General features: G+C 37.6%; 2 protein-coding genes across 2 annotated transcripts in view; one reads left to right on the top strand and one right to left on the bottom strand.

Annotated features, from left to right (window-relative positions):
• The window catches only part of LOC121524735 (endoplasmic reticulum metallopeptidase 1), a 37,031-nt gene extending 26,706 nt beyond the window's left edge, over positions 1-10,325 (top strand). The window contains exons 9-15 of the mRNA XM_041810221.1: positions 1,643-1,817; positions 3,358-3,548; positions 4,095-4,247; positions 4,647-4,849; positions 4,951-5,066; positions 6,594-6,757; positions 7,668-10,325. Of these exons, the coding sequence (XP_041666155.1) occupies positions 1,643-1,817; positions 3,358-3,548; positions 4,095-4,247; positions 4,647-4,849; positions 4,951-5,066; positions 6,594-6,757; positions 7,668-7,844 (1,179 nt within the window). The 3' untranslated portion in view covers positions 7,845-10,325. The remainder of the gene's footprint in view (positions 1-1,642; positions 1,818-3,357; positions 3,549-4,094; positions 4,248-4,646; positions 4,850-4,950; positions 5,067-6,593; positions 6,758-7,667) is intronic.
• Positions 10,326-16,278: 5,953 nt separating this feature from the next.
• The window catches only part of ric1 (RIC1 homolog, RAB6A GEF complex partner 1), a 57,505-nt gene continuing 46,859 nt past the window's right edge, over positions 16,279-26,924 (bottom strand). The window contains exons 19-27 of the mRNA XM_041810748.1: positions 26,386-26,793; positions 25,987-26,298; positions 25,710-25,868; positions 23,519-23,655; positions 23,097-23,377; positions 22,711-22,923; positions 22,444-22,621; positions 22,168-22,356; positions 16,279-21,523 (exon numbers count right to left, since the gene is read on the bottom strand). Of these exons, the coding sequence (XP_041666682.1) occupies positions 21,205-21,523; positions 22,168-22,356; positions 22,444-22,621; positions 22,711-22,923; positions 23,097-23,377; positions 23,519-23,655; positions 25,710-25,868; positions 25,987-26,298; positions 26,386-26,793 (2,196 nt within the window). The 3' untranslated portion in view covers positions 16,279-21,204. The remainder of the gene's footprint in view (positions 21,524-22,167; positions 22,357-22,443; positions 22,622-22,710; positions 22,924-23,096; positions 23,378-23,518; positions 23,656-25,709; positions 25,869-25,986; positions 26,299-26,385; positions 26,794-26,924) is intronic.

Raw genomic sequence — 26,924 nt, 5'->3', positions numbered from 1 at the left:
TAATATCTGTAAAGATACTTCCTGTTGTAAGTGTAGTCAATCTACATGTGAGAGTTATACACATAGAAGTGAACAGCATGGCCTTAGTGGTTACAAATGATTCCAAGTTAAATTATTTACTTTAGAGTGATATGCCATCATGATTTAATCAGGCTAAAGTTCAGTGAGTTGACAGCCAGACGGTTCCTCTTTTTTCATAGAGATTACAGAACTGTTCATCCTTGTGTGTTTGTGTTTGAATGACTATAAGACTGTCACACCAGCAGTATTCCCCCCTCTTATTCACCGAAGCTTAATGCCTGTTGACCTTTTCTCTCTCTGGGTCTTGAAAGTCAGTTCAGAGGAAAGTATCTCATGCTTTCACGGCTATCATATGGAAGCATCTTTGCCTGCTTCTACACAAGACATTTTCATTAATTTTTCACATTCTGTATACTTTAAGAGCAGCTAGTTACAGTTCAGCTGACACGTTGGAAGTCACACATTTAGTGAATGCAAGCTTCTATTTGAGGGTGAAGCCATTACAGAAAGAGTATTTTCATCAGGAACTAGCCACTTTATGAATTGAAGCTTTTCATGGCCGTTTTCCAGAAAGGACTCAGACTAATCTTTCTCCCAGACAACACAGGGCTTCATCACTAATGAAACAGAATCTCTATTCAAAGTACAAAACATGTCTTTGGCCTCATTTTTATGTTCTATTGAGAATAAAATATGGTTTCCCCAAGAATTGCAAATTGCATGCAAATATGTGAATAAAAGACAGTGCCCTCTGTGTGGCAGCAGTCCCATCTTGAGCCATATCAGAATCTCATTTCAAAACTACATTTAGACAGCAGGGAACTCTAACACTGTTTCCATGATCTTTGATTCAAACAGGACTGCCTTGTGAAATGTTGAGCTTCAAAACAAAATATTTCTGCAAGCTTCTCAATCTGCTGAATGCTCTCTGCAGGTTATTAAAAACATGTAGTGTTAGTGATTTCTTTTTACTTAATAGTTTATTGGTTAGGTTTTAGATAAAGTAGTGCTCATTGTAAGAGTTTCCTTTTGCAAGGTAAGGGAAATACTCAGTCATAATGTGACTACTTTGTTCCTGTTGTGTTTTTCCCAATTAACAGTCAGCAGCTAGTGGTCATGCATTTCCTGTATTTCAAAATATTTTGGCCCCTAAAGATCCTGTGAAAAGTTTTTTACAAACAAATAATTAGTAAAGCCTTAGGAAGGAAATAAAGGAAACATTAACAACTCTCAGTCCAAACTATTTTTAGTTTAATTGTCTTTCTAATCAAAGACATTAGATTGTCTCCCTTAATAAAACTTATCATCAGGCTTTAGGGTTAAACATTTTTTCTTTCTGTTAAAGCTGAGAAAGAAAGAGCTGCATCATATTTTTCTGTTCATAACCGATGGCTCTGTGCTTACTTATGTTTTTATTTTTCAAATACATGCATATGGATGTTGCTAAAACACATTTTGAAAAGCAGTTTGTCCTACAAAGCGAGGATATTTTTCTCCTCTGGTAAGCTTTTTGTATCTCCCCTGCACATCAGGTGCTCAAAAGCTGTACTGTACGTCTTAAAATAAACAAATCAGTACCATACCAGTGTCTCTAACTTTATCATGCATTGTGTCTGTGCAGGGGGTGCGTTTGGTAGAGCTGGGCGATCTCTTCTTTGATGTGAGCATACTTCTGTGGTGCTGCAGCCTGGTGTGGCTCACCCAGCAGGGCCTGTGCTCAGCCTATGTGCCCATGCTAATGGTGGCCTTCCCTCTGGCCACCAGACTACTGCTGGCCAAAGAATTCAAACATAAAGGTAACACACTCCATCAACTTACTTTACAATAAATGGCAAATAAAAAAGAAGCAGGGGCACATTTTTGGCATTTTATTTTAGTGGGCCCTAATTATCTAGTAATGCTATAGTAATAATTAGTAATCATTTAGTAATTTCTCAAGAAAAAGATGTTAATTACACAGTAATAAGTTGGAATTTTACTAAGTAATAATTTGGAAATATGATAATGATGAGGAAGCATTTACCCAGCAATAATGTATTTATTATCAAGTAATTCCTTGTGATATTGTGGCAGTTCTCTGGTAACACTGGTGTAACACCCTAAAAATTACTTAAAAACTATTAGGGCAGGACTCACTTGAATTTAGTGGGCCAAAATAAAGAACTACCTTGGAATTACCAAGCAGCCCTCTGTAGAAAATTTTCATTTTATTTCTTAGAGTTTACTCAGTAAAATACAACCTTAGTACCAGAGAAATGCCACAATATTATGAGGGTTAGGGCAAAATAACACCTAATTACTAGAGAATTGCCTCAATATTATGATAGTTATGCAATAGGCAAAGGGTGAAACACTACCACCACCTTTTTACAAGAGAAATAAAAATGCCACAATATTATGCTAGTTATGGGGTTAGGGTTTGAGGGTTAGGGCAAGGGTAAAACACTACCTAATTGGCAGAAAAATAAAATGCCACAATGTTATAATATAATGGGGTTTAGGGTCAGGGCAAGGGTAAAAAAAAACACCTAATTACCAGAGAAAAGAAATAATTTTGTTTCTGTGTGCAGTGAAATAATGTAAGCATCCAAAATAAAACTTGGATGTTTAGAAAGGCTGTGATAAATATTCCTTGTTCTGTTTAAAAGCACTTGGGAAATACTTTAAAAAATAAATATTGCTTTTTTTTATTGGTGGATAATAATTTTATCCTCCTCTGTAAGAAGCACAGCTTTGTCCACAGGGTGTTAAACTGTCTCAGTTCCGTGTTTCCTCACAGGGGCTTTAACATATAAATAAGTTAAATGAAAAGACTCAGATTTAAGCTTGATTCTAATTAAACATCTATTGATTACTGTTACTTTCTGTTTTAGTTAAAAGTCAAGGGAAAGACAGGATTATCACAACAGCATTTAGAGCCTTAGTTTCCTCTCCCAGAGGCCATATTGTACTGAAAGTAAAGGCTTTGTCAGATTGTTTAACAATTTTTGGAAATCCCTTTCTTATTGCAAAACTAGGGGACCTGTAGTGAACAATTCTCTGGCATAGATGAATGAAAAATAACACCCACCTCGCTGTGCAGAACTGAAAGGAAGACAGGCTTTCTCATCTCCTTTTTAAATATGTAATCAGTTCAAAAACTATTCATGTGTAGAACAATGTTCAAAAACATAATTGAAACTGTGTGATTGATCTGGCGTAGCTTTTGGAATAGATTCCAGTAGATAGTATATGTAATCATTTACTGAGAACTAGTAAGGTTTGAGTCCACCCTAATGATAAGATTCTCTGCTAGGTCTCTATGTCACATACACTCATGTCTCTGTCTCTCTGCAGGAGCATCAGTGAAGTACAGTGTGCTCTATCTGTTGGGCCTGGCTCTGCCATATGTCCACTTCATGTTCCTTATTTGGGTGGTGTTTGAGATTTTCACACCTATCATGGGTCGTAGCGGGACAGAGATACCTCCTGAGGTGGTGCTGGCCACTTTGGTGACGCTGGCAACCATCTTTCTCTCCTCTTTTTTTGTGAGTAATCCAATATTTAACAAAAAGAAGCAGAATCACCTTGGAATATAACTCCTGGGCACCTTATATTGGTTAATTTTCTTGTTTTTATCCACTCCCATGCACTGTTAAATTGCACAAATTATTGGCAACATTTCTGTACAAACATTTTACCAGTGAGGATGTTGTTTTTTTAAAGTCTATGTATTTTTTTTGGATGGTGTCCATCATTAAGATAATAGTATTGTTCAAGGAGTAACAATGCATCAAACATTTTGACTCTCTCAGTCAGTAGAAGTGTGTGCAGGAGAGAGCTTACATGATTAAAAATGTATTCCCTCCCAAAGCTGCTGATAGAAATATTTTATTTAGCTTTTTTTTTTTTTTTAGAAAACAATAATTGACTGACAATACAGAGGCTGAATGGATTTGTTTTTATAAACAACAGGTTTAGAAATAGCTCCCATTTTACCATGATTATGTTTTCATGTTTTTAACATCTTAAAATGCTGCTGTGTGGACTGCTCCTCCACTTCTGTTACATCTTACAATTTATGTCTGTTTCAGCTGCATTTCATCTACTTGGTCCGGAGCACTAAGTGGATCCTGGCTGGTCTGGGCTCAGTATTTATCATCATGTTTCTCTTGGTGTCCTGTGGCCTCCTTTTTCCTTACTCAGGCAATCCAGACAGCCCCCGGCCGAAGCGAGTCTTCCTACAGGTTCAAGTCACAACACGCGTACAAAAGCACAAATACAGTGAATTTAGAAAGTATTCAGACTCCCCCTCACTTTTTAAATGTGATTATGTCACAGTCTGATGATACAGTTGAAAAAGAAATCCCTTTTATTGTTATTGATCTACTCTCTGTATTTCATCATGGTAAAGTGAAAACAGAATTTTCAATTTTTTTTGCAAATGTATGAAAAATTAAAAAACCTGAAATATCACATTTACATAAGTGGGGTTGAATACTTTCCAAATGTACTGCATGTACAAGGAAACATTTATTCTAAATTATTTTCCTCTTCAAATGATTAAAGTAAAAATCTGGTTCATTCCATGTCCTCTTTGGATGTCAAATGGATTTTACTCGTGGGTTTATCTGCCCCCATTGCAGCATACAACACGGACCTTCCACAGTCTCCAGGGCCAGGTGGAGAGCCAGGACTCAGGTGTGTGGATCAACAGTTTTGACTACACGGCCATACAGCACATCTCCCCCCACATCCCCGAGATCAACGACAGCATTCGCACCCACTGCAGAGAGGACCGACCTTTCTGTGGCTACCCCTGGTTCCTGCCTGTGAAGTTCTTAAGCAAGTCAGTAACTCATCTTTGAAGCTTTAAGTAGAGCTCTCACATGCTCTGTTTTTATTCAGTGATGCATTTATTATGCTTGAGGTATTTTGATGTATTTGCAGGAAAAACTGGTACCTTCCTGCACCTGAAGTGTCTCCCAGCTCTCCTGTGGAGTTCAGCCTGCTGTCCAGAGAAGAGACCAGCTGGGGGACGGTCAAGATGACGTTCAGTGCAAAAGGTCAGGAGTTAAAGTCGAGGGTCAAGTTGAAATATACGGTATATTAACTCAGAAAACATCAAAACATTGCCTCATCTGGCCAGTGTACTGATATGACTTTCATTTTTGATGTATGCAGTTACAGTTAGATATTATGCAGTATGATACAATACAAGATATGATTCTATATGACAGTATATTTGATATAAAACAATATAATACAGTACTGCAGGATGCAATACCATACATCATACACTGACAGCTGAGGCAATACATAACGTTACTATATGATGTGAGAGGGCACAATATATGATTCAGTACCTATAAAAAGTATTCACACCCTTTGATGTTTTACCCTTTTATTGGTTTTTAAAAATCAATCATGGCCAATAAAATAAAATGAATTATTCCTACAAAGTAATGCCAATTTAATTAAAAAATGTACTTATTAAAAAGTATAAGTTGGGACGGATGCAAAAAAAGAATCTAAGTCACTGACCCCTGGTTTTACAAAGAAGAATGGAGTAAAATTGTTGTGTCTAGATGTGCAAGCCTGACTGAGACCTGTCCACACTGACTCAGAACTGTGATTGCAGCCAAAAGTGCATCTACTAAATACTAACTTTAGGGGGTAAATATTTATGCAGTCAATTATTTTACATTACACATTTTTGTTCAGTTGACATTACTTTGTAGAAATCTGTTTTCACTTTGACATTAAAGATTTTTTACTGTATTTTTTTGTCAAAAAAGCCAAATTTTATCAACCATGATTGATTTATAAAATCAATAAAAACAATAAAATATCCAAGGGGGTAAACACTTTTTATAGGCACTGTATAATGAGATAGCATGCAAAATGATACAGTACTACATTGAGAAACAATGCAATGCTAAAAAGATGTGAATAATATACAGTATTTGACACATTACTATATGATGCTGTGCCAAACATTATGATATGATTGTATAGTGCTATGTGATTCACTAGGATACCATACAAAAAGATGTGATGGGGTACAGTGAGTAACGATATGATACTACTATACTATATAATGTGATGTGATGCTGAAGATACTTAACAGTATGGTGCGATGAGCTACAATAAGATGCATTCAGTAGAAAATCATATAATTCACTCCTTAAGTGATGATTTTGTCTGACTTCAGTGCTGCCTCAATAGAATATCTAAAGAAAACACTAGAAACAAACAAAAACAATCCACGTTTTAGCACAGAAGCTCAGATCAAGGAAAATAACAAACAACATTTTGCAGAAGATCTGCATGAAAAAAACAACTTTATAAGAAAAAAAATGCAGAAAAAGACGTAATGATGCTATTGCAGAAGTTATACAGCAGTAAGAAGAATTATTTGACATTTTCAATTGAGTTGGGAACAAACAAGTTCCTAAAACAGTCCAGTTTGAAGAGGATGACTCGCTGAGAGCTCTTGGAGTTAGGGGTGTGACAGACTGCTCACTGACCATTTCAGATGTCCTAAATGTGTTATAAAAATGTTTCTGTCCTCCCATGTCCCCCCTGTGCAGGCCCCAGCCACATGTCTCTGTACCTAATGCCTCACAGAGGCGCCAGCCTTTCCACCTGGTCCTTCGGGGACGGGACACCTCAGTTCGACCTGAGTGGAGAATATTTTGTCTTCTATTCTCATGGCCTTGACGCGCCAACGTGGACTTTCTGGTTTGAAATACAGGTACCTTCCTTTTAGAATGAAGGTCATTTTTTACTTTATTTACTTGTCAATATTTTATAACTTTGCTGTATATTTGTCTTGAGTGAATTTTTCAAACTGTCCTCTGTTGTGGCATGGACATACACTTGGAAAGCATCAGCAGTGGTTTAGGTGAAGAATTAAGATGAAAAAGCTTTTCTTAAATCACATCACTGGGAAAAAACACCCAATAATGCAAGTTAATTTTGCTTCTGTACACTCAAAGGGTCCGCATGCTTTAACAATAATAACACTTGCAAATAAATGAGCTTTAGAGGTGTTGGAAGATTAAGTTCATTCGTTTATACAGAGCCAGGTGATGTGTTTACCCCTATTTTCAGTATTAATACTAAGCTTTATATTCATGCTTAGCATTTAGAGGTATTATGTTGGGATCTAACTCTTGGCAAGACAGCAAATAAGCATATTTCCCAGCTAATAATTCCAGTCAGAATGCTCTTCCTTGCCCACAAGTTAGTATCAGCCATCATATACAGGTGCACTATCCATCGCTCTATCAAGACCATTTTTATACCATTCCTTTCATTCCTTACATTTCTAAATTTCTGCCAAACTGCACCTCAGGGCCTCAGCCTGTGATGTCTGCAGGAGATTAACTCCAGTCAGGACACAGTTGGACTGTGTCTCCATCATGTGAAAACCTTTAAACTCCAGTTCAGAAGATTAGAAGTTTTTTGAATTGCATTAAGAAATGCTCGGGTCAAGAAAAACTCTTTGACCTTTTTAAAGACTCGTTTGGAATGCAATATATAAGCCTAGACTGTGCGGCATAATCAAGCTCAGGATGAGGTGATTTTTCATTGAGCCTGAAAATCTGCTGGTGTTTCATAGTTCTCTGTGCTGACGATTATGTTTTTTCTTTCACCGTCAGCCTCCCAGGGACCCCGACCCGTCAGGTCCAGAGGGGATGATCTCCGTCGCCATTTCCTCCCACTATTTCTTCGGACAAGATCAGAGGACTGCTCAACTGGAGGAAATCCTCCGCAGGTTTCCCTCGTGGACTTTCCCTTCGTCTTGGGTCAGTACCTACGACATGTACCGATACTGAGGACGTCACGGAGGGCGACGATGACAAGAAACGCAGAGGGGCTGCAGGGGCCCCCCGGGGAGGACGGATTACGAGGAGGACAAACCCTGCTGCCTTTTCACTCTGACACAAAACACACTCTCTCTCACACTCACACCCCCTCCCAGCCTGCCTGAGAGACCCCCATCACTGTGTCAGTAGGCTTAGTAGCTAACAAAGCAGGAAGGACATGCCAGAGGTAAGCTGATCACATGGCGTACGGACTGTAAAAGTCACCGTCCAACGCTCCCGGCGCCACAAGCCTCGTGCTCACTCCTGGTTAGTGAAAAGAAGGGGTTATGTTTTTTTTTTTTTTTTTTTTTTTTTTTTTTAAACTTACTCTGCTGTGCCTTTGCTTTTCTCACTCCATCTCACTTCCTCCTGTTCTTGCTCTCACGCTAGCACTCTTCCTGAGGTCGCATGGCTACCTCTCATGCTCACTCTGATTCAGCAGAGTCATTCTAAAGAACCCATGTGTCCCTATCTGTATCTATGTACCCACTGTGGAAGGGAGAAAAAGATCCTGCTTTATGTTTTACCTTTTCTGGCTTTAACTGGAAACTTTCCCACTTTTTTAGTTGCTTTTCATACACACCTAATTGTTTATGTCACAAGCAAATGTTTTTTTTTGTAATAACTACTCAACTAACTGTGAAATAGAGTCATCATTCCTTATTGCAGTTGCTTATTTGCAGTGAGTCATACCCCTGTATTTCAGTGAAGAATGCCAACAATCTGCTTTAAATGTCAGGGAATCTGGCACACAGCTGCAGAGATCTGTGCCTGTTAATCGGAAGCAGACACAATCAAAATGTCATTGTGTCCTTTTGAAAAAGAGGAGCGTCCCTGAGGGGGGTATTGCGGTCTTTTCTGAGGTTTAAATGTGTTAAAGGAAATATGTAGTTTTGATTTGAACTTGATGAGCATGAGACCAAAACCCACAGGGAAATGGAGCTGTTACAGTTAAATAGAGTCCTGGGTGGAAAACCAGCAGTGCTGCTCCATGTTCATTAACAGCATCATTGTCGGTCAGGCATGTTCTGTCTCACAGGAGTATCCATCATAACATTTACCGTTACTGCAGTAGTATTTGCACTCGTTCTCAGCGCTGGCTTCTGGTTAGTACTACAGGTTATCTCCAGCAGCACCGAGGACTAGAGAAGGGTCTGGCTGCAGACCATACATCTCTGATGGCCACTCTCATAGACCAATCATCTGAGTTGCCGTATATCACAGAAAGGAAGTCCCATAATTAACAGGTATGACGTATTTCCAATTTTACATTTGAAAAAAAAAACTTTATTCAGAAACAAAGTCTGCAAGTTACATTCATAAAATAACCCCATTGCAAACATTACAGACTAAACAACAGTTCATTAATAAAACAGAGAAAAGATCAGTGTTCTAATCCAGGATTAAATAATGCATAGACCCATTTCAGAAATAGTTAGAAAAACGGTGGCTTGCTTTAGCTTAGTAAGCTTTAGTTGAAGCTAACATAGCTACACTAAGTACGTAATTAACCTTACTACATAAGCTAATGTAGCTAAGTTAGCTTTAGCAAACATAGCTAAAGCTAACATAGCTACAAAGATAACATATCTATGTAGCTTACATAGCTACTTTGTGAAGCTTAGCTTCAAATCAGGCTTTGACTTTTGGAGGTTCAGTCTGGTTTTATTGAAACTAAACAAATCTGTTCTGAGATATACATTATCTCAGAACACATTATTATACATACATATACAGACGAACAGTCTAAGAGAAAGGCTCTCAGAAATGAATGAACTGCAGCCAGACTGTCTTGGAGGACTATGCCTCTGTAATGCAAGAAGGACAAAAGGCAAGGCTCAATTCATTGGTAAACAAGTTGATCAAAGTATATTGGAGCTGCTGCAGACAACTGCTAGTGTTAACCGTCATCTACTCACATCCAGTTTTGTACTGTACGTGTATTTCACTTGTCTCATGTGGAGCTAAATCTTTGTTGTTGTGAGTACCACAGCCATAATCCAGTTAATACGACCTGTTTTACTAATCTACTTCACCTGACAAAATTAATTGTCAGGGACACTAGAAGTCGTTTTCCTACAGAAGCTCTAACTGGAAACGTGTCTATACTTTTTACTTTTCTCCGTCTGCCAGTGATAATGAGTACATTTCTGCTAAGTCCTGAGAAATCCTTCACTGTTATCCAGAGATAAAATGTTTTGAGATATGTTGAGAGATCAATCGAAATGTACTTGTTAGAACTAAAAAAGGAGTGATATAAAATGTGGTTGATGGCCACTAAGGGATTCTGTATATTTGATCATTGCAGATGCAGTAGCTATTATGGAAGCCCATATCTGTAGCTAAAAAGGAGAAAAAATCAATAAATTTAGGCAATTCTAAGAAAAAAAGAAATTTAAAATGAGCTAAAAAAATTTGTTAAAAAAAATCTTACTGATGAGAAAAAAGGACGATAAAAGACATATTTCTGAAAAAAGACAAAATTATAAGAAAAAAGTTGAAATTATGAGAAAAGTTTAAATATGAAAGAAAAAGAATTAAAGTATATAGTGAGCCATGAGAAAAAAAGTCAAAATAATGGATCAAATTTATAAGATAAAAAGTCAGAATTTTGACATAATGTAGTCATAATTATGAGTTAAAAGTCAACTTTATGAAATAATGAGTAATTATTATGAGATAAATCATCATGTTGAGGTAGTAAATCCTAATTATAAGATTACAAATTGACATTATGACAAAGTCATATTCATAAGATAAAAGTCAAACTTAAGATATATTAAAGTCATATTTTTTACACAGTAAAAGTCAAAATTATGTAATAATAAACTCAAAATTATCAGGTACAAATTTAAAATTATGACTTTTCAACTCACATTGTGACAAACCTTCTCGAATTTTGCGCTCTTGACTTTAAGTCATTATTATGGCATTCAGAAGTTGAAATTACAAGATAAAAAGTCAAAATTACCTTTCATTTTTACTATCTCATAACTTTCACTTCTTATCTCATAAATTCCACTTTTTGTCTCTCAGTCTAAACTTTTTATTACCAGATAACAAAATATTGAGTAATGAGATAGTCTTTATTATGACGTTAAAAAGTTGAATTTGAGATAAAAACATGAAAATTATGACATTATCTTTTAATTTTCTCATAATTTTGACTCTTGATCTCTTAATTTGAATGTTTCTCTATCCCATCATGAGATAAAAAGATAAATTATGAAATAGTTAAAATGATGAGATATCTTATAACTATCTAATAATTTTGGCTTTTTAGGGCTTTTAACTTTTTAATCACGAGATTTTAAAAAAAGCTTAGGCATAATTTTCTGACCTACTTTCTCATTATTATTATCATAATTTTTAGAATTAACTATCTTTAATATTTTTTTCTTTTCAACTGGTTGAAACGGACTTCCATAAGCTTCTCTCCTGTCCAGCTAGTGGTGCAATTTCATATTAAAGTGGCAAATATATGTTTTTCAGTAAATAAGAGAGCTAGAAGTTTTACGTCTTCGGGTTTTAGCATCAGCTTCAGAAAGTTTGAGAAATCCGATGTTGGAAAAGTATGCAGATGTTTTTTTTAACCCCTTCCTTCTGGATCAAATACTCAAGCATAAGCAGAGATTATGCTAACCCACAGAGATGATTTGTATGTTATCCAACATTTGAGTGAGCTTCCTGTCCCTGTTTTAAATACAATATGCCAGTAAAGTCTGTCGAACCCATTTCATAAATGTCAAATGTTTGCAGTTCGACCCTCCATATATGTTTTCCTACATATAATCAAGCTCACGTTGAATGAGGTTATAGATTTGGGAGATAGCTTGCACTCAGAGGTTAACCGAGTACTGTCCACTCTGTCACACCCGTTGTCATCATGCCCCGGTTCGTCCTCTTTGGCTTCAGTCACATAAATACTGAATGAAGGAGGCCTTAAGACTTTGCTTCCAAAGACGCACAAAATGTTTACTTGTGGACACAAAACGTCTCAGTTGTCTTAAAGCGAAAAGGTGCTGCACTGTAGAGTTGTATGTGTGTGAAGTGTTGTTGAAAAGTTTGAATATAAAAGAATAATAATAATCCCAGCGTTTAGCAGCACATGTTTGAGTTAAAAACAGATTGTCCCGCTGTGCTTCTTCTTTTTGTGACAAAATCACAGCTGCTTTAGTGTAGCCTAATGAATCAAACCGAATTAAAGGAAGGGTAACACTGGATGCAGAGGGTCACTATTCAGAAGAAACCAGACTATAACTAGATGTCATAGAAGTGCTATGTTAGCTCTTTATTAAACATTATAAAGCACTTATTAATGCATTGTCCTGCTTGAATGAATTCTTCACCTCCCAGGTTGTTAATTCTGTCACATTTGCTATTTTATCATAACTGTGGTAAAAGCATGCACGTGAACATATTTCAAAAGTTTGCCTAAATTGGGACCACTAATTGCAAATTAACGTCTCAATGTGCAGGAATATTGTTATACAACTTAAATAACACAAACAGTATCAAGAACTTTTATTGGTAGTTGTAATTTATGGACATGCAAAACAAGGAATAAGTGCTCTATAATTCTTTTAAAAAAGAGAAATAAGCTTCCAGTAAGTATATAATGAACCTTTATAGTTAAATAGTCTCACTACAACGCCCAAGCTACAGGCATTGACTCAAATCATCCCCTTTATTTATTAGGTACACAGCTTATTTATTAAAATGATATAAAGCCCCCTAATGACTTGATTGATCAGCTCTATTGAACTGATTTGTCCCTTTTATTTATTTCATATAAAACCTGTTTCACCGACTTTATCTATCCCCTTAATTAACTTTATTTTCCTTTTTTAGATTTATATACGACCAATTAATTGACCACATTTATCCCCTAAACTGACTTGATTTATACCTTTTATTGGGTTTATTTTCCATTTTGTTGACTTGATGTATTGCTTTTATTGACTAAATTTAAACCCTGTAATGACTTGATTTAAAACCTTTAATAAGTGGATTCAAATATATTGACTTAATTTACACCCTGACTTGACAAATGGTCCCTGTATTCATGTGATTAATCCCCTTTATTGACTTGATTTTTTACCTTAACTGACATTTACTAGTTTGATTAATACCCTTAACTGACTTCATATATGGCCCCTATATTTACTTGATTTTTCCGTTATAAAATTGATTTATCCCCATTTATGGATTTGATTTATAACCTGTAATGACGTTATTTATCACCTCTCCCAACATGATATATGGTGTCTCTACTGAATTTTTATTCACTTTATCCATCCCCTTTATTGACTTTGTATATTACCCCTCTAGTGATTTGTTTTATACCTTTTTATTGACTTGATTTGGCCCCTATATTGACGTTAAAAATTGACAAAAAAATTTTTTTTTCTGTTACAAGTAAAGTCCTCTAACTCCATCTGCTGATAATACTGGTGTGCTACAGTTGAAAGCTTCGAAAAAGCTTCATAGGGAGATTATTATTAAACACTTACCCTTAAAAAATCTAGACATTTGCAGCAAAGTTGCTGGTGAACAACAGAGATTTTTCAGGGTTCTTTTGGTACACCTTAAAGGACCATACCTGTGTTTGTAGAAGCCTGCCATACTGACTTCATCTACCCCTCCTGTAGCTTTAACAACAGTAAAAGAAGATGTACTGTTCACTGTGACCGACTGTTTCAGGTGTCTACTGTTTGATGAGCAGAAAAAATATCTGTCCAATAGTATAATATGCAGCAACATTTGGAGAAAAAACACCAGTAGGGTCCTTTAAAAAAGCCAATGCTGTGTTAACTCTGCTGCTGTTAAAGATCAACATGGACCACTGATGCAGAAACACTGATCAAACCGTTTCTTTTTCTGCTGGTGTTTTAAGTTTAATGGAAATGGTTGATAACTAAGTAGATGTTTCTTGTCCCGCTGACTCAGACGTGCTTGAAATCTGAACCATGAATGTGCTTATCTCCTCACTAAATCCTTTCTTTCTACTGTGGACAAAGAAAAGTGAGCAGGGCATCTTTAATGTCTTTTTATTTGCTGATCCTGAAAACAACAAGCTGCTTTTAGTGACGGAAAAAGATCGAAGTCTGCTCAACTAAAAGAGCTGATATGCAGAGCATCTATGGGAGAAAAAGCTTTATTAACAAATGTAAATGAATATTTTTCTAAAAAAATAATCTCTAGGAAAGTGGGGGATACTTACCAGAGGCTGAATGAAAATGAGATTAATAATTTCGACTGATCATTTCACTGTTGTGACTTTTTTGTTAACTGTTATTGAACGGGACAAAAACCGTTGCTAATAAAGAGCAAGAGTTTGTTTCCGTTACAGAGAAGAACTGCTGTAAATGTGAAACATAGCAGGGAGATTCTTGGCACAGATGCTGTGAAACTGCTTACATGACACCGCTAGGTCTCCCACTGTTAGACTACAGCGTACACGGAGCGCTGCTACAGAGCTTAGCATAGAAAAACTATCAAGTAACACTCTGCAACAGAACAGAATGCATTAACGTAACTTGGTTTAGACTGAAAGGTCGACCAATTTCTGCACTGGTTTTGTTTTTCAGCGTAAACTCTCACTTGGACATAGCTTTACCTTTGCACATAAAACTGTAAGTTGACTCAAATCTAACAGTGATTTACACAGACGTCCACTTCAGCTGGAGAAATGAACAGTTCAAGTGTAATAATCCATTATTCTGGGATACATGTTGAAATGTCTTAACTGTTGTTAAAGTATGTGATTTTTTTTAATGTAAAGTTTTGTTATAGCTTGTTCTTTTAGGTTGCCTTCTCACCTACGTCAAATTCTACGGGAGCCCTATTTGGACATACAGTGCATTCAGCAAGTATTCAGACCTCCTTCCCTGTTTATTTGCATTTTTTGAATTCTGTTTTCACTTTGTCAGGATGGGGTACTGAGTGTAGATTAAAGAGAATAAAAATGAAATTTTTTTTTAGCAAAATTGAAAATGTGAAGGATGTCTGAATACTTTCAGAATGCACTGTACATCCTTTCTTTTTTTTTTTTTGTTTTTTGAGGGGTACATTTTGGTTATCTCAGGATCTAGACAGGAAAACTGTTTATATGACAAAATAAGCTAATTTCTTCATTTTTCATTAAAAAATAACTCATTGGCAGGTTATTCTGTATTGCTATCCTGACATATAAGATAAATAAGAAATGATCTTGAGGGAACAACCAAAATTGAGTCATTATTACAGAAAGAAGTCAAATTTAAAGAATGGATGCATGTCCTCTAAGGGCCTCTGTAGATTTCTAACTGTTCAGTTTGTGTTCTACAAGTTAAATTAAGAATTTTTTTTCTTAAACAAGACTGATCATTTTGTTCTGTTTGATTGATTCGACACTTTAAATTTTTTTCCAACTGCTGTTTTTTTGCTTTTTTAAAATACATACGTCTGTCCGTTGGGATTAAGTGATCAATATGACTGTTTAGAATTGGGATTGATCTGGTAACAGGGTATCCATCTATTTAATGGACGGGGTTATTTTACATTATGCAAAAAAGGCTTGAATTAATTAGCACTTGTACAGAAATTAAAAATGCTTATTACTTTAATTTAGCAGATTGCATTGTCCTCTCTCTCGTGTCATTTTACTGCACAAACTGGAAAAAAAAAGTCAGCTGTACTTGATGAGGTCAAGCATTTTAAAAATAATTTATTGGTTTGTATGTACAAGGAAAAAATGAAGTAGAAAACCAAACATGAGTAGAAAAGGCAAATGTACAAGAGAGAATCTTTACACTGCATTGAGGATGTTTTTTTGCTGCTCCAAACCCAGAAATAAAAACTCGACTCTGAGTCAGGAAACAGGAAATACTTATACACTGTACACAGGAGGAGGGGAGGGAGGGAGGGGCCGCCGTCCACCTCTGAGAGAGCGGGACACCCGAGTACCACGAAGACGCACCTGACCGCTGACTCCTCACCCGCTGAGTAGGAAACCAGAAAAGATCTGAAGTATTCATTTCCGTAGGAAATTGTCTCTTAAGCTGTCAGCATTTGTTTAGAGAACTAATGTTTGTGTTTGTAAAGAAGCCCAAAGACGAGTTCGTTTTCCCATGATCAGCAAAATTCAGTTTTTGAGATCTTTAGAAAGTTGTTATAGGAAAATGACCAGTCAGAATCTCAAAAAAACAAATCAACGACTATTATCACAGGGAAATATTAAATGCATGAAGATACAGGTGCATCTAAAAATTAGAATATCATGAGAAAGTTATTTTTCTTCTGTGATTTGATTCAAAAAGTTAAACTTCCAAATATTCTAGATTCATCTTAAACAAAGTGAAATATTTCAACTTTTTTGTTTTGATCTTGATGATTACAGCTCATTGAAATCCAAAATCCACCATCTCAAAATATTAGAATATTGTAGAAAAGTCCTGTCTGCAAAGGTTTCCTGAGCCTTCCTTCTCTCACTCTGTTTTACACACAACCACAATCCTGGGGAAGACTGCTGACTTGACTCTTGTCTAGAAGACAATAGTTGACACAGGAGGGGGAGCCACAGGAGGTCCCTGCTGAAAGGTCAGGCTGTATCAAAGCATATTCATAGAAAGTTGACTGGATTTTTTTTATTGTTGTGAGCTAAAAGCCATAATCAAGATTAAAACAAAAGCCTTGAAATGTTTCATTTTGTATGAGATGTGTACTGAATATGTGGAAGTTTCACATCTTCATTTAAATCACAGAAAACAGAGAACTTTTTCATGATATTGAATTTTTGAGATGCACTTGTATTTGTCTGCTTTGGGCTTCTGTCTTTCAAATGAAAGGGATGGTTTATATTTTCCCCCTCTGCATAATGAGTCAACCAAGTAAAACAGAAGGCCTCTGGACGTAAAGTCTTTGGTTCATTGTGTTACTGTTTTCAAGTCAAGTAAAGCTCCCAGTGCCGCCACGCTTTAACACTGGAGGCTTGTTCAGATAGGAGACGAGGGGGATTCACGTTTACATCAGCAACAATGTGCCGCGGAGTCATTTTGCCCTTTTCATGAGTAAAGTGTTAAAACTAGTCATATATAAAACAGAAAGCACTGAAGAATCAACATTTCCAACAGATACCATGCACCTAAGTCATATTTCGACACACGAGAGAGCAAAAATTAACCTAAAGTTTGATTTGGTCTATCATAAAAAGTAAAAGCTGTGGGGCAAAAAAAAGACAACATAAAAAATAAAGCTGAATAACATTTGAATACATTGCACATCATAATACTGACTGTGATTAACCGTTTAGTGCTTGTGGTAGAGCGTCAATACATGACTTTGATTAACTTAAAGGGGGAAAAAAATCTAATCAGTTATAAAACAAACCAAGCATCATAATTTAATAGATGACCACTCAGCTATAATGCCAATAAATAATGGTAAATATGAGGACTAATACCATTTAAACAAATTGCATGTCAATACAATGTGGTACACACACTCGGAAACACAGAAGCACACGTGACGAAATCAGCGACCATTGTCTGAAGCAGTTCAGGGATGTGATATGTATCTTGATCTGGACGAAAAATAAAGTCCTTATCGTGTTACACAATAATGCTGCAATGACAACCAAGGCGAGATAAAAAGATAATGGCATGTCGCTTTAAAAGTACTGATGAGTAAAGTTGTTCTGGTACCAGTAACAGCTTCGGTGTAGAAATCCAATACAGCCTTAAATACGGTTTGCAAAATTGTCCCGAAACATAACTGGTTCAAAAAATGTGCGACAATAACAAACAGCAACAATAAAATGCTGGCAGGATGTGTAATGTTGGTCAAAGCTGGTTAAGTATCAGAAATCTGTGTTTTTACACAAAACATTCTTTTAGTATCATGCTGCTATCTGAGGGCTCGTCAAGTTTAGAAGTATTAGGGAGGGGCATGTCATACTGAATCATCTGACTAGATCAGAATTTGAACCGAGATACCTTTGCAAGAAAAGTCAAACAATATTGATACCCATTTTATACTTTGAAGATAAAAATCAAAGTTTTAGGCTTAAAATATTCAGCTTACTTACAAAGTAAGGTTGTCAAAATAGTCTATACTTCATCGATTTTTAATAAAATGCTTTAAAATAATAAAGTCTGATATTTCTATTTATTGAAAGTATCAAAAAGCACCTAAGCTTTCCAAAATAGAAAATAACATTTATGTCAAAGAGGAAAATAATAGACCAATCAAAAATTGCAGAAAAATCCTGCACACTGTCTAAATTGTACAATTATGTTGGCAATGTTGGGTACCACACTGTGCGGATGTATTTGTCAAATTTAGATCAGGGATGGGCAACTTTGGTTACCGAGAGGCCTGCATCAATTTTATTTGCACTAGCAGAGGTCCAAATTGTTGGGAACTGTGAAATACTCTCAATTTAACAATTATTATTACTTATGTTAGGGCTGTCAAGATTAATCGCATTAGTTGCAATTAATATCTCAGCTCAGTGCACAAGTCAGAAGTCATCTGAACCTTGTGTTATCAAATGGTTACGTTGTTATAGTTCACTTATTTCTAGAGCTGTCAAAAGGTTAAAATTTTTAATCATGATTAATTCCAGAATTTCACGATTAACTGCATCCTTTTTTTTATCTTGTTCTAAAATTCTACTATTTTGCATTCAAAACTGTTTTTGTGTCATTTTTGGCGTCAAACTAAGGGTAATTGACTTGCAGTTTAAATACAGACCTTCATAGAGATTGAACACTTTAACATGAACTTAGCCACAGAAAAAGGAACTTGTTATGGATTTAAAAAGAAAAACAAAGGGCTTTTAATAGATTGAAATTTTAATTGCAATCAATCTAAGGATTTCTGTAGTTAATTGCAATCAATCACTATCTTTTTTTCACATTTTAAAATACCAGTATTTTGCAATTTGAAATATTTTATGTTATTTCTGATTCTTCTGTCTTAAACTAAGGGTAATTAACTTCCTGTTTAGATACAGACCTACTTTTATTGGTAGATAGAATATTTTAACATGAACTTAACCACAGAAAAAAGAGCTTGTTATGATTTAAAAGGAAATAAGAGAACATTAAAAAGGTTAAGATGACTTGACTTTTCCACAGAGCTGTCTGTAGTTTTTTAAAAGTGAAATGAGACAGTAATGATCAGTGGTGGTCTTACTTTACATCGCTGGAGCTGCAGGAAGACAGTGATTATGCCTTTGTCAAACTACATTAAAAGGGACAACAAAGCTTGAGACAAAAAAAAAGATTAGAGCACTAACTGTGGACCTTGATTGATCGCGATTAACTTGATTAATCTTGACAGCTCTACTTATTTAACATCACTGTGGCTGCAGTGGCTTAACCAAAGTTTGTTAAAAGAGACCAAAAAAAAGCATGTGGTTAATCGTGATAAGAAATTACAGCACTGATTGTAGAGTGTAGTTAATCACAATTAATGTGATTAATTGACAGCCCTAAATTTTATACATATTACATATACTTGTAATCAAAGATAATTATACAAATGTGTCTATTTTTCATGTTTTTAGATATCTAAAATTAACTTGAGGGCCACAGTGAGTGAGGGGGAGGGGTGCATGTGGCTCCCAGACCACCAGTTGCCCACTGCTGATTTAGACAATGTTCAGCAATTTGCTTGCAATTTTTGGAAGTTAAAAACAAGAAATGACCCATTATTGGGTGACTAGGACATTCATTTTAGTCCTTCCATTATCAAAACAGCTACTGATATCATGGGTTATTGTATCATGAAAACCCTTAATTAAATTATCCAAAGATTCAAGCAAACTCCTGCATACTGCTTAAACTTTTTGGTCCTAAATGATGCCAATACTCTGTGCTATTTAGACAGTGCGCATGAGTTTTCTTGCAATTTTTGATAATTGAAAACTAATATTGGGCACCTACATTTTTTAGTGTATTATATCAAATTTTAAAATTCCAGTCTTATAACTATTTTTAAAACTAAAAGCAAACTCCTTCACACTGTCTGAATTAAAAACGTACAACATCCCTCTCTCTTTTGCTTGCTTTTAGTCATGATTACTACAGCTCTTATGAATTTGAGTCTTGACTGATCTTAAACATTTTTAGGACCCATCATATTAAAACAAGTGTACAAATTCTGACAACCCCACCTCTACCAAAGGGATCAAACAACGTTTCTTCAATAAAAGATAAATCTAAAATAACAGGATGGATTTATTCACACAATTTGCAGCACTGATGAGACCACACTTTTAGTCTCCAACATGGAGACTTGAACTTAAATGTGGGTTAAAAGCTGGATAAAGCATCACATGATTTGGTTTAAATAGCGCATGTTCGAGCCCTTCCCTACAGCCTTGAATACTCTCACCTCAGGCAGGCTTAACATCGATCTGCTCTTTAGTAGGATGGACTCTAGCGAAAAAGGGGGGTGTCTGCATGAGAAAGACACGAACAGAGAGGTAAGGAACGAATCCGCACTCACATCAGTGGATTCTTCTCACAGATCGTTTTCTTAGAAACCTTAAGGTCATCACTTCGAGAATTACATAGAATTCATACCATGAGTGTTTTTCTTTTACAGGGACAAGGTGGTGTTAGAAAAATAATGTCTTCTTGTACACAGTTACATTATTGAAAAATGTATCACAAAATATTTTTAAATTATATGAGGTATGAAAGTATGAAACACCTCTCCACACTGCACTCTCTGTCAGCTGTGACACACTTCGGTGTTCGTACAACCGATCATGACTGGAGAGCTTTGTTCTACTGACGTATCATGAAGCTGTGATAAAACACGCACACTTTTTTGCATGAAAAAAAAAAAAGTTTTTTGTCTGGTTAAAGTCTCCAGATGCACTTGAATTGAGTGCCTAAGAAATGTTACACACACAAAAAAAACATTTGTCTTTGAATAGAAAGATCCTGGCGCTTCTCTGTGCTGCTCTACAGCCTTTAGACGCCACAACCTCATGTTTAAATGCACAGACAAAGGTGGTTTTGTTTAACAGCATATTTTGGTAAAATGAGGCCTGTTAAAAAGGATCCATCAGTGTCCCTCCTTCTGTGCTGACATCTTTTGCCAGTTGTGTTGTGTGTCACTGTTTGTAGCTCAGTATCCACAGGAGTCGACACAAAGGGCAAAATCTGAAGAGTGGATAATACTGACTGTAACAAGAACCCGCAGCAGAGGAACTTTCTGAGCACGCGCACACACACATCCATTCACATACACACTCATAAAATAAAGTCTATTTCCTCCTTTCCTCCTGAGGCTCATGAGTTCACAGGTTAGAGTCCAGAGGAGGCTCCTGACTTCAGGACAAGGTGCAGTCGTAGGCTCCCTCCTCATCTTCCTGCTCCTCTGTCTGCTCGGGAGGACAGTCTTCAGAGGGCGGCCGGGAAAACCCCCCCGCAGGTTCAAGGGAGGGCAGAGACAGTCCGAGCTGAGACCCTGCTCCTCTGCTGTCCTCCGTGCGTGGTGCGGCAGCGCCTCCTGGCCCCTCAGAGCTGCCGAGCTTGGAGCTCTGGCTGCTTGGCTGGAAGGCCTCGGGCTGCACCGGCTCGCCAGCTGCAGAGTCCATGAGCTGCTGCAGCTGTGGTTGAATCAGGTTCAGGAACGGTTTGTAGCCAAGGCTGGAAAAAGAAAAGAGAGGAGACGGAAGAAACGGGTTAGCGTGAAAACACGGGGTACATAAAGTTTTTATGCAATGTAAAAACTAAAATATCAAAAACATTTTGTGCCTCCTGTGGGTTCCTTCACTTTTGAAGGTATTTGGTACTAGCACCTTAAACATTATCTACAATTTGATATCCTTCATTGGATATTTGATTGACACTTAAGCTGATTTATGTTCAGTCACTGTAAAAAGTATTCAACCCCATGCAGTGTGCAAGGGCTTTGATATGTTTGAAATTAGCCAAAAAATATTGTGACACTTTGAACATTAACCTGTTATCTACTTGGGCAAGCAGGCTGCGCAACTGCAGTCCTGAGTGAGGTCATAAAGGTTATAAAGACTGCAGCAGGACGTCCTGACATGGTGGAATAGTACTTTAAAACATGAATTTTGAAATAACTTCAAATAAGAAGTCCTACTGTGGATTTCTATAATTGGATTTGTCCCCTCTAAAGTGAGAGTTGATTTTCACAATAACAAAAATGTGACTTTAAAATTAAACCTAGTTAAGCCATATTAAAAAGTCTCTTAACAGTCAGAACAACTGGAAAAAGGAGGAATATTGAGCTCACATGTTGACAGGTCACATATCCTACTCACCAGTCAGTGGAAGCCCATGCGTCGACAGCCAATAAGCCGTTTCGAACACTCTGCACAGTCTCTTGGGGAACCTCGGGGCTGTCCAGGAAGCCAATCACCTGTTTTATTACATTGGCGTCTCTAAGGATCAAACCAATCACGATGCACCACTCCAGACAGCCCGCCTCCATGAACACATGCAGGAGATATCTGAAAGACAAAGAGGTTTGACCTTAAATTGGAAAATATAACCAGAATGAAGTGAAAGTTGAAGTGAGCTGTTTTTTTTTATCTCACCTGAGCTGCACCTGTGACTTGTGTGGCCCTTTGTTGGCCAGCTCCATGGAGATGTGCTCCAGCTCGGCCTGACTCAGGCTCAGAGTGGAGGAGTTCTCATCCACCATCGTCCAATCGCCATCCACCACCGAGCTCGTCTCTGTTAGGTCTGTGGCTGAGCCGACGCTGTACTCCTCCACTAGAGGGGGAGAGAAATGAGGCAGATTAAGTTAAAGGAAAGAGATGACATGTTTCAAAGGTTATACTGATTAACTGAAGTTTTATTACCTTTGTTGGTGAGCAGGGACAGGAAAGCATCATGGGTCTGAGGTGAGTGTTGGTTGGAGTGAGCCGATGAGCCCGTGTCCATGTCTTTGGGTCTCTGCCCGAGTCCGTCCAGCCAGGTGTGGTTGGTTGAAGCTGCCTGAGGGGGCACTGTGTCCATGTCGCTGTTTAGCAGGCTGTCAGCTGACTGCGACTTCAACAGGCGTGTGCTCAGAACTTAGATTAACAATAAAAAAAGCATGAAATATCCAGATACAGTTGATGTTTTGTCTTAAAAATGAATACATGTGAAAAGTTCACTAAATAATATCAACAACAATATAACATTAAAAAAAAATTCAAAACAGCCCTAACTATTGCTTGAATTCAGCACTGAGTCTATATCTTACCCGTACGACAGCGTCCATTCTTCAGCGGCGAGCTCAGGCTTCCCACAGGGATAACAGGAAAGGGCCAGAGAAAATCCTTATGGAGTCTCTTCAGCGCAGAAACAAAGTCATCAATGCGGGCCACGCGATTCCGTTCCCGACACAACCAGCCAATGAGTTCAAAGCCGAGCTGTGCGGAGAAACATCCCAGGTCCCGTAGGCGAACCTGCTCCAGGAGGTGGCGAGCGTGACGCCAGAGCATCATGTCGATGTACATGTTCTCTGCACACTCTCCATCTCGACTGAAGAGAAAAGAAAGGAGACCAAGAAATATTTAGGGATATTTATATTTATTTATATTATTTATATTTAGTATTTTAATATGTTAGAGTGAAAACTAAAAATATAAAACCATGTGAGCACGTTATTGTGTATGAACACACCCTTTGACTGAGGGTCCAGACGGCATGCTGAAGGTCTTCTGCAGGTTGAATTTCCCCGTAGTGACAGAGTCTGCCGACTGTGACAGACTGATGCTGCGATTTCTGAAGAACTCAAACCCTCCAGTTGAGCTGGGTTCCTGAAGACGCGAGGATGAAAGTGACTCATTATTATGTTTGAGTCTATTATTCATGTTACGCTCAATACTCACAACAAAATAAGTCAACAGTCATTAATGTTGACCTCCTGTAGATCATCTATTTATGAGAAATAGTGGTCAAGGGGTCTGTCTGTAGACCACACATCTCTAAAAGCCACTCTCGTGGACTGTTCATTTGAGACACCGTCTATTACAGAACAAAATAAACACTATTGTTATTATTATTATTGCAAATTCTGTTTATATAGTATTTAAGGTGTTTTATGCATATTTTATTCCTTACTTTTGCTAAATAATTTTAATTACTTGTCCCTCTCCTGCTGAGCTGTTGTTATAACCAAATCAATTAAAGTTTATCTTACCTTAAAACTTTCAAAATAAAATTAGATCAAACTTCCATTTAGAGTTAAGGTGACAGTTAGGATACCAAAAGTTCAAAACCTGATTACAAAACGTTTAATAAAGCCGAGTAAAAAAAGCTCATCCTCCATGAAAACACTCTAACACTGCAAGCATAGCTCTCATAGCTACGTTAGCTGTGTAATCTACGTAGCTAAATCCACAATCACATAGCAGCTGTGTAAGCTACGTAGCTGCGTTCTCCACATAGCTGCATTAGCTTTAGCTACATTCCCTAAAGATCACGCTACCAAAGCTAAATTAGCTACATTGGCTTATGTAGTAATGTGGATTACATAGCTAGTGTAGCTAGGTTTGCTTTAGCTGAAGCTAACAAAGCTAAAACAAACCACCATTTTTTAACTACTACTGAAATGGGTCTATACATAATTTAATCCGTGATTAGACCTCTGATCTTTTTCTCTATTTTATTCATGAAATGATCTTTCATCTGCAATGTTTGCAGTGGTTTGGTTATTGCATAAATGTAACTGACAGCCCTGTGATTGACTTGAAACCAGTCCAGGATGTACTCCGCCTCACGCCAAATGATAGCCGGGATAGGCTCCAGCCCCCCGCGACCCCAATGGGATAAGTGTTATAGAAAATGGATGGATGGGTGGATGGATGGATGGTTGAAACTGCAAGACTAATGAATAAAGTTCTGTTCTACAAAAACTTTAAAATGTTGAACACTTTCTGAAAGAGACGTGTCTCAGATGAACTGTCTGTGAGAGTGGCAGTCAGAGATGAGCAGTCTGCAGCCAGACTGTCTTGGTTTTATGTTACGGATATGGAAAACAAAACTGCCTACTGTCTGAATGGCTTAGTCTCTTAAATTTGGATAGACATTTCAAAGATGATGTCTTTGCCAGACTCCAGCTTCAAGCTTCAAGCTAAAACCTTTTTCACGCTCAGAGAATGACCAAACCAATCAGCTTAATTGGTGGCAAGCCTATGAACAATGGCGGCTGGTGAAGAGATTAGTGTAGATGCTTTTACAGCAATGGTTTTAGCAGAACTGGACAGCACTAAAGTAAAGAACCAAACTGAAAGCTTGGTGGAAAAGATGTTTTTGCTCCTATAGAATTTTACTGGCTCCACTGACAGTTAATGTCATGGAAATATGTAACAGTCTATCTGGGTAGGGTTGGGTAAAAAAAATTCTGCAACTTTAAGCTCTAGTGAATTACTTTCAGTTCAGTCATCTGAGGACAAAAAAGGTACATCTTATTTCTTCTCTGATTTTGTATGGAACATGTTAAGATAGTGTTTAAAATACATATAAATTATATATAGCCTGCTTCTTTTAACAGTGAACGAAACACTTATTGGTTGTTTCTGCAGTCTGCTTTTATTAGCTATGACATCTACCTTCTGGTAGCAGTTTAATATTTTATTTATAACATTGCAGAGGTAATTATTTGTATTTTTTTGGTCTTGTTTGCTTGTATAGCTCATTGAACGCAACAGTACCAATTAAGTTTCTTAAACAGCAAAAAGCTCCTCACAGGAGCTTTAAGTATAGGGTTTTCGATTCTGTTCATTTGCTTGTATCTGTTCCTTAAACTGTTCCAAAATCTAAAGACAGGGCTTTAAAAAGTGAGTAAAAAGAAGAAAATTTAGTCCCCTACCTGAGTGGTTGGTGTCGGGGGTGGAGTCTCCATCTCCCCAGAGCCAATGGCTTTGAGGAATCGGATCATGTGCCGGCAGAGGTCCCACTTGCCTTGCTCCAGCGCTGTGTTGAAGAGGAGAGTGGCATGCTGTCTACTCACTGCTGGAACCTCCATGTTCTTTGTAAAGAAGACGGAAACAGAGAGAAGATTTTGTGAGCATTATCATGGAATATTAAAGCTAAAAACAGCAATGAATCCTTGTATTTGTGCTACATTTACTAACTGTAAAGGCTACCTGAAGTATGATGAGATATGAGGCTGCTGTGTCCAAGTCTTGAGCCATGAGGCACTCCTCAAACAGATCTTTGGGGTTTCCCACGGCAGCAAACAGGTAGTTCCACAGAGCGTACTCCGTCTTCCTGGCACAGTGGACGATGGTCTGGAGGAAGAGAGGGAACTCTGTGATGAACTTGGCCACAGTGGGGAGCAGAGGGTCGGGGATGGGCTCCCGTGATGTGGCCTCTTCTTCCAGCACCACGTGCACCATGAGCTCCATGACGTGTGGGAAGTAAGGGAGGGAGGCACATGATTGAGCCAGCATCAACGCCTGCAGGATGGAGAAAATTTGTTTATTTTCCTAAAATATCAGCACTTCTCTAGTAAGTTTACATACTGATTCAGGGGCTTCATGTACCTGTTCACCCAGGTTGCGAACCAGCAGCTGCCTCAGTATGTGATGGAGGTAGATCTGAGAGGTTCTCTCCACAGTACAGAAAGGAAACAGCGCCTCCAGTGGCTCGGAAGATCCCTGCAGCCCATCGTAGAGGACAGTCTCATTGGTTGCCCCAAGTACGAGGGCGTCCTCGAACAGCACGGCCAGAGGGTAGATGTTGATGTGGAAGGGCAGCATGATGCGTCTGGACAGGAAGGTGTGGGGCTTTCGGTGGTCTCGGGGAAAAAGCGGCAGCCAGACTTTCATGCCTGCTTCACCGCAGGACAACCAAAGGGCCTCAAGAAGGTGGCGCTTTTTCTTGTTGGAGCGACAGGTTGTCCACACATTCTCTACACACTGGGCAAGGACAACCGGAGGACAGAACGGTAGCTATGGGAGAAAGAATGTGGTAGATTTTACCATCAAATTTTAGCATCAGGCTGCAACATAAGAAAACTGAAAAAAAGCAAAGGGAGTCTAAAAGTGAAAGCAGTTATATGATTCTAAAGAGATTATTTGAA

This window comes from Cheilinus undulatus, linkage group 17, assembly GCF_018320785.1.
Source record: "Cheilinus undulatus linkage group 17, ASM1832078v1, whole genome shotgun sequence".
Classification (NCBI taxonomy): domain Eukaryota; kingdom Metazoa; phylum Chordata; class Actinopteri; order Labriformes; family Labridae; genus Cheilinus; species Cheilinus undulatus.
Note: the sequence above shows the minus strand (reverse complement) of the source record. Positions and strands in the feature narration are given on the sequence as shown.